The 6,696-nt window shown below is 58.9% G+C and overlaps 1 protein-coding gene across 1 annotated transcript; it reads left to right on the forward strand.

The window, feature by feature from the left end:
• Positions 1 to 3,404: 3,404 nt before the first annotated feature.
• On the forward strand, positions 3,405 to 6,361 carry LOC307068518 (forkhead box protein J1-like; the record flags this gene model as incomplete). The annotated part of the gene is made up of 2 exons (XM_079726402.1): positions 3,405 to 3,902; positions 5,594 to 6,361. 2 exons carry the CDS (start codon positions 3,405 to 3,407, stop codon positions 6,359 to 6,361), a joined length of 1,266 nt encoding a protein of 421 aa, XP_079582528.1.
• Positions 6,362 to 6,696: the final 335 nt, after the last annotated feature.

Here is a 6,696-nt window from a genome sequence, read left to right on the forward strand (position 1 = left end):
GCCTCTTCAATAAGTGGTGCTGGGAAAACTGGACAGGGACATGTAAAAGTATGAGATTAGATCATTCCCTAACACCATACACAAAAATAAGCTCAAAATGGATTAAAGACCTAAATGTAAGGCCAGAAACTATCAAACTCTTAGAGGAAAACATAGGCAGAACACTCTATGACATAAATCACAGCAAGATCCTTTTGGACCCACCTCCTAGAGAAATGGAAATAAAAACAAAGATAAACAAATGGGACCTAATGAAACTTCAAAGCTTTTGCACAGCAAAGGAAACCATAAACAAGACCAAAAGACAACCCTCAGAATGGGAGAAAATATTTGCAAATGAAGCAACTGACAAAGGATTAATCTCCAAAATTTAAAAACAGCTCATGCAGCTCAATAGCAAAAAAACAAACAACCCAATCCAAAAATGGGCAGAAGACTTAAATAGGCATTTCTCCAAAGAAGATATACAGACTGCCAACAAACACATGAAAGAATGCTCAACGTCATTAATCATTAGAGAAATGCAAATCAAAACTACAATGAGATATCATCTCACACCACTCAGAATGGCCATCATCAAGAAATCTAGAAACAATAAATGCTGGAGAGGGTGTGGAGAAAAGGGAACACTCTTGCACTGCTGGTGGGAATGTGAATTGGTACAGCCACTATGGAGAACAGTATGGAGGTTCCTTAAAAGACTAAAAATAGAACTACCATATGACCCAGCAATCCCACTACTAGGCATATACCCTGAGAAAACCATAATTCAGAAAGAGACATGTACCAAAATGTTCATTGCAGCTCTATTCACAATAGCCCGGAGATGGAAGCAACCTAAGTGTCCATCAGCGGATGAATGGATAAAGAAGATGTGGCACATATATACAATGGAATATTACTCAGCCATAAAAAGAAACGAAACTGAGCTATTTGTAATGAGGTGGATAGACCTAGAGTCTGTCATACAGAGTGAAGTAAGTCAGAAAGGGAAAGACAAATACCGTATGCTAACACATATATATGGAATTTAAAAAAATGTCATGTCATGTTTACCTAGGGGTAAAACAGGAATAAAGACACAGACCTACTTGAGAATGGACTTGAGGATATGGGGAGGGGGAAGGGTAAGCTGTGACAAAGCGAAAGAGAGGCATGGACATATATACACTACCAAACGTAAGGTAGATAGATAGTGGGAAGCAGCCGCAGAGCACAGGGAGATCAGCTCGGTGCTTTGTGACCGCCTGGAGGGGTGGGATGGGGAGGGTGGGAGGGAGGGAGATGCATGAGGGAAGGGATGTGGGAACAGATGTATATGTATGACTGATTCACTTTGTTATAAAGCAGAAACTAATAAAAAATAAAAATAAAACAAAAATAAAAATAAAAACAATAAATACTTGGGAAGAAAAAAAAAACTTTGACTCAAGACAAGCTGGACATGGAGGAGTGAGAGAGGGCAAGGGGTAGAGGGAAAGACATGTTTCTGGGTGGGAGCTGGTGTACCATCCCCCGGGCACAGCTCCTGCGCAGAGGCCTGATAAGGAGCCCTCACCTGCACCCACCCCCTTCAACCAGAGAACTTCCAACTGCAGCTCCTCAGTACCTGAAGAGCAGGAAAGCTGGTGACTGGAGGGAGGCTGGGGGACGGGAGGAGGAAGGACCACAGTCCACCGTTAGTCCGTCACTTAAAGGCTGGTGAAATTAATGGGGCCAATGACCCCAGTAAAAGAATTTGGCAAGTCCACGGCTTTCCTGGGTTTCACCCACCGGCTCTGTTTCCTCGGCTATCTGGAAAGAAGGGAGAGCACTTCCGAAGAAGCCTCTGGAATGTCAGCTTCTGGGAATCTTGCTGAGGACGGGGCGGGGAGGCAGCGCTTACCGGGAAACACTGGATTACCCTAGCCGCCTTGGGGTGTCTGCGACCGGGGCTGCGGTTTCTGCGGACCTGAGCGGCAGGTGGCATCGGAGAGTCAGACCTGCTTGCGGGCACCAAGACGACACTCGGTCGGGAGACAGGGACAGGCCGCAGAAACGTGAGCAAGTGCCACTCGCAGGCCAGAGGAGAGGAAAGGAAAGCCCCAAGCATGCACCCAGCCCTGGCCCCCGCGCCACGGGCTGCGTCCCAGGAGCCGTCGCCACCTCTGAGCAGCCCAGATGGGAAGGGGGTGGGGCGGAGTACGGTTCCCGCGGCGAACTGCTCGCCGAGGGCCCCGGGGCCTCTGCGGGAGCGCCGAGCCGCGCGCCTCTCCGAGCCCTGCGCGGGGCCCTCGGGCGGGAATGCGCGGAGCCGGGACGCGGTGGCGGGTACGGGGCTGGGTCGCGCGCGGGAGAGGGCGGCAGGAGGGAGTTGGAAGAGAGTTACCGCGTGAGAGAGCGGTTAAGAGCCCGCGGTCTCGTTGGAGACGCCCTGGCCAATGGCAGAAGCGGAAGCTGTTTATATGGGCGGGGCGTCGCCACGGCAGCAGGAGACGCCTTGCGAGCGGCTACTGAGTGCCGGTCCACGGCCTCTGGCTTTCAGAGAGGCGCTGTCGGGCGTGAGTGGCGACCAGGATTGCTGGCTGGGCCCTCGAGCTGGGAGCAGAGAGCCGCGGTGAGGGTGGGCGGTGGGAGGAATTTCTTTGAGAACCTTCCTTTGGCCCGGGCTGCGCTCTGAGCCAGGTAAGGGACGGGGAGGGCCGCAGGCCGTGGGAAGGGAGGGCGTCAGTAGCAGCCCGCTCTCCCATCCGTCCCCGACGGAAGTGGTGGGCCCGGGGACTGACATCAGAGGCGTTTGGGGGACACTCACTTCCCGCCCCCTTATAACTCTCTGTATTGTTTCCTTCCTTCCCCTTGATCCCCATCCTAATATCCCTTTTCAAAGATCAGACGTACTCCCCCGCCCCCCGACCCGTCGTGCTGCCCTCCTGGACTCTCTCGCCCCATTTCCATTGGTTGTGGACGGAGAGAGGGGGGTTAATTCCCCGCTTTGAGGGAGAAAGGGGTGGCCTCGCATGCCCCTACACTATTCCCTCGTTTGGCTAATTAAGTCTCCCCTAAAAGATCAAAGAGGAAAAGAACGAGGCGAACCCCGTGTGGGTCGGACCCCCGGGCACACCTTCTGTTTCCCAGACCTCGGCAGTAAAAGATCCTCCCCAGCTGCAGGAAGGATTTTAGTAAGAGCCTCCCCCCTCGCACACACTCGCCCCTCGTGGGTGGGGAAAGAGGGCTCAGTTCCCGCTCTGGTCCCCGCAGGCACCACATTCAGATTGGAGGAGGCTACCCCCGGATCGCGGGATGGAAGCCCGCTTCCGGGAGGCTGCGTAACTGAAGCCGCGGGAGTCAGCGGGCCGGAGAGCTCGGCGGCCACCCTCGGCTCGGCTCGTGGATGTTGACAGCCCCCTCGGAGAGTCCCCGCAGATATGGCGGAGAGCTGGCTACGCGTCTCGGGAGCAGGGGCAGCGGAGGAGGCCGGACCGGAAGGCGGCCTGGAGGAGTCCAACGCCCTGAATGACAGCCTGACCAGCCTGCAGTGGCTGCAGGAATTCTCCCTTCTCAACGCCAAGGTCCCCGCCCTGCCTTCGGGGGACACCGACCCCCACGGCTACCACGAGCTGTCAGGCTCGGCCGAGCCGGGGTCTCCCCTGGCGGCGGACCCCGCCTGCCTGGGGCAGCCGCACACGCCTGGCAAGCCCACGTACTCCTGCACGCCGCGGAGCGCCCCCTCGGGGCTGCAGGCCTCGCCTCCCGACGACGTGGACTACGCCACCAACCCGCACGTGAAGCCGCCCTACTCGTATGCCACGCTCATCTGCATGGCCATGCAGGCCAGCAAGGCCACCAAGATCACCCTGTCGGCCATCTACAAGTGGATCACGGACAACTTCTGCTACTTCCGCCACGCTGATCCCACCTGGCAGGTAGGGGAGGCACTCCCTCCCTCCCTCCCCATGCCCACACGGACTGGACTCACATCCCAGATCTGCAGGCCAAGTAGGCGCGGTACGGCCAGGGCCCCGAGAGAGGAAGGCCGTCGAGGAAGGACCTCAAGGGAGCCCAGTGCTTGGACTGCTGCCCCTTTGACTTCAGAGACGGAGGAGGGAGGATGTTCAGAGGGCTGTAGGGGTGCCGACATAGAGGTTCAAGTGGAAAGAACTTGTCACTCATCCGGCAGGCTCAGCCCAAAGACCAGGGCTGAACTATGCGTGGACACAGCTCCCCAGGGTAGGTTGATGGACTGAGGGACACATTTTTGTCCCAAGTCCTGGAATTCCTAGACACTACCCTCCTCGAGGTCAGTTTGTCAGGGCCTGACTGGAGGCAGAGCGTCGTTCCTGCCAGGCTCTGCATCCTGCCTGCTTTCAGTTGGCTGGAGGGGGTCTGGGAGGGGAGAGGGGCGTGCTGCGGGGTGTGAAGGCCATCTGTGTCCCAGTGGAAGGGCTACGGGGCCTTCCGAAAGCTGCTGTGCCAGCCCCCACCCCAAGCCCTCCCTAGTTTCCTGCCTTCACTCCTCCCCCTCTTCTCATCAACCTCCCTGGGGGGACAATTACCTCAGCCACGTGCTTTCCACAGGGGCTCTTTCCTCCCACACTGGCTTCATGTTCCAAGTCTCCGGAACCTGGCACAGAGCAGCCAAGGGGCCCAGGCCACCATGTAAACATCCCAGTCTTGCCAGGGGGTACTACTCACCTGCCGGCCCCACGCACCAGGCCCCAGAACCCTGTGCCCCAGCGTGGTTTGGACTGTGCACCCAGGCGTGAACAAGGCAGGATGGTGATTCAGGCTGGGCACACACTGCCCTGAGCATCTTCGACCATCAGGATCAGGGGCTACTTGGGGACAGAGACCCTGAGGATGCACAGATCCTTTCCCTGTGGCACAGGTCACAGGATCACAGTTCCTGTGATCCCAGCTATTCCACGTTTGCTTGGGCCCTGACCCTGGGGCAGGTACCATTTGTAACCTTGGTGAGAAAGCAGAGACCCTCCACCACCCCCCACCCTACTCCAAGCCTGAGAGGCCCCAGGAATGAGCGCTATGCTCTTGGCTGGGTAATAATCAACTGAGGCCTCAGAGCCTGGGGTGGGAGGAGGGGGACATGGTGGGTGAGGGTCCAGGCCAGCAGCCGGCTCTAGAAACAAGGAACGTCATCAGATCCTCCCACACTTCATCCCCCCACCCCCCCCCACACACCCTCACACCCACTCACTCATTTCACAAACAGAGAAGGCCAGCCAGGCCCAGGCAGAGGGAGATGGCCGTCCAGGCCCTGGGGGAGCCAAGGCCTTTGACCAGAGGCCGCAAGCGGCGGGGTAAGGGAGGGAGGGCAGGACAGGGTGGCACTGAGAGCCACCCTGCGGCTCAGGGCTCGGATGACTGAGCAGGCAGATATCCTGGCAAAAGGGAACAAAAACCCCCGACAGCACTCCCAGCGCCTGGTGCCCCGTGGCTGGTGTCCCAGAGCCTCCCGGTCGGAGCAGCGCCTCTGTCTCCCCTGCCCCCATCGGAGAGAAGGTGGTGGTGGGACTGGCAGTGGCGCTAGGAGCCCCCCATCACTGAGCCCACCCACTCACCCAGCTGTCTTCCTTCTCTCCTATCTCCCTGTGTCCAGAACTCCATCCGCCACAACCTGTCCCTGAACAAGGGCTTCATCAAGGTGCCTCGGGAGAAGGACGAGCCAGGCAAGGGGGGCTTCTGGCGCATCGACCCCCAGTACGCCGAGCGGCTGCTGAGTGGGGCCTTGAAGAAGCGGCGGCTGCCCCCAGTCCACATCCACCCGGCCTTTGCCCGCCAGGCCGCGCCGCAGCCCAGCGCCGCCCCATGGGCTGGGCCACTGACCGTGAGCACCGAGGCCCAGCAGCTGCTGCGGGAGTTCGAGGAGGCCACTGGGGAGGCGGGCTGGGGTGCAGGCGAGGGCAGGCTGGGGCGTAAGCGTCAACAGCCGCTGCCCAAGCAGGAGGCCAAGGTCCCGCGGCCCTCCAGCCCCCTGCTGCTGACCCAGGAGGAGCAGGGTGAGCTGGAACCCCTCAAGGGCAACTTTGACTGGGAGGCCATCTTGGACGCTGGCACGCTGGACGGGGAGCTGGGCACGCTGGAGACCTCGGAGCTGATCCCGCCGCTGAGCCCCGCCTCACACGGGGACGTGGACCTCACCATCCACGGCCACCACATCGAGTGCCCTGTTACCTGGGGGCCTCCAGTGGAGCAGGCTACCGACAGCCTGGACTTTGATGAGACCTTCCTGGCCACATCCTTCCTGCAGCACCCCTGGGACGAGAGCACCCGTAGCTCCCTGACCCCCGAGCCCCTCTTTGAGGCCGGGGATGCCACACTGGCCTCTGACCTGCATGACTGGGCCAGCCTGGGCGCCTTCTTGTAAGAAGCCAGGCCCTGCCCCACCTCCAGACAGCACCGAAGTCTGGACCCAGACTGCCCCCCTCCCCGCCAGTGCAGGCCCATGGACACCCTACCGCCCAGGCAGGGGCTGGGCCAGGTCACCCCGCCAGGCCACACGGCCCCCAGCCCAGGCCATCCTCAGATCCTAGTCCAGCAGGCTGAGAATTGGGGCCCAGGACCAAAACTGCTGCCTCCGCTCCCCAGCCCCCCATACACACAGTGTTTCGTTGATCCACTTCTTCCCTGCCCCAGAGACACGCTAAGGGCCCTGCACTATGAGAGCTGCGGCTTGGAGGGGCCCTGGCCAAGCTGGAAACA

The sequence above is a fragment of the Hyperoodon ampullatus genome (assembly GCF_949752795.1).
Source record: "Hyperoodon ampullatus genome assembly, chromosome: 19".
Taxonomy (NCBI): Eukaryota; Metazoa; Chordata; class Mammalia; order Artiodactyla; family Ziphiidae; genus Hyperoodon; species Hyperoodon ampullatus.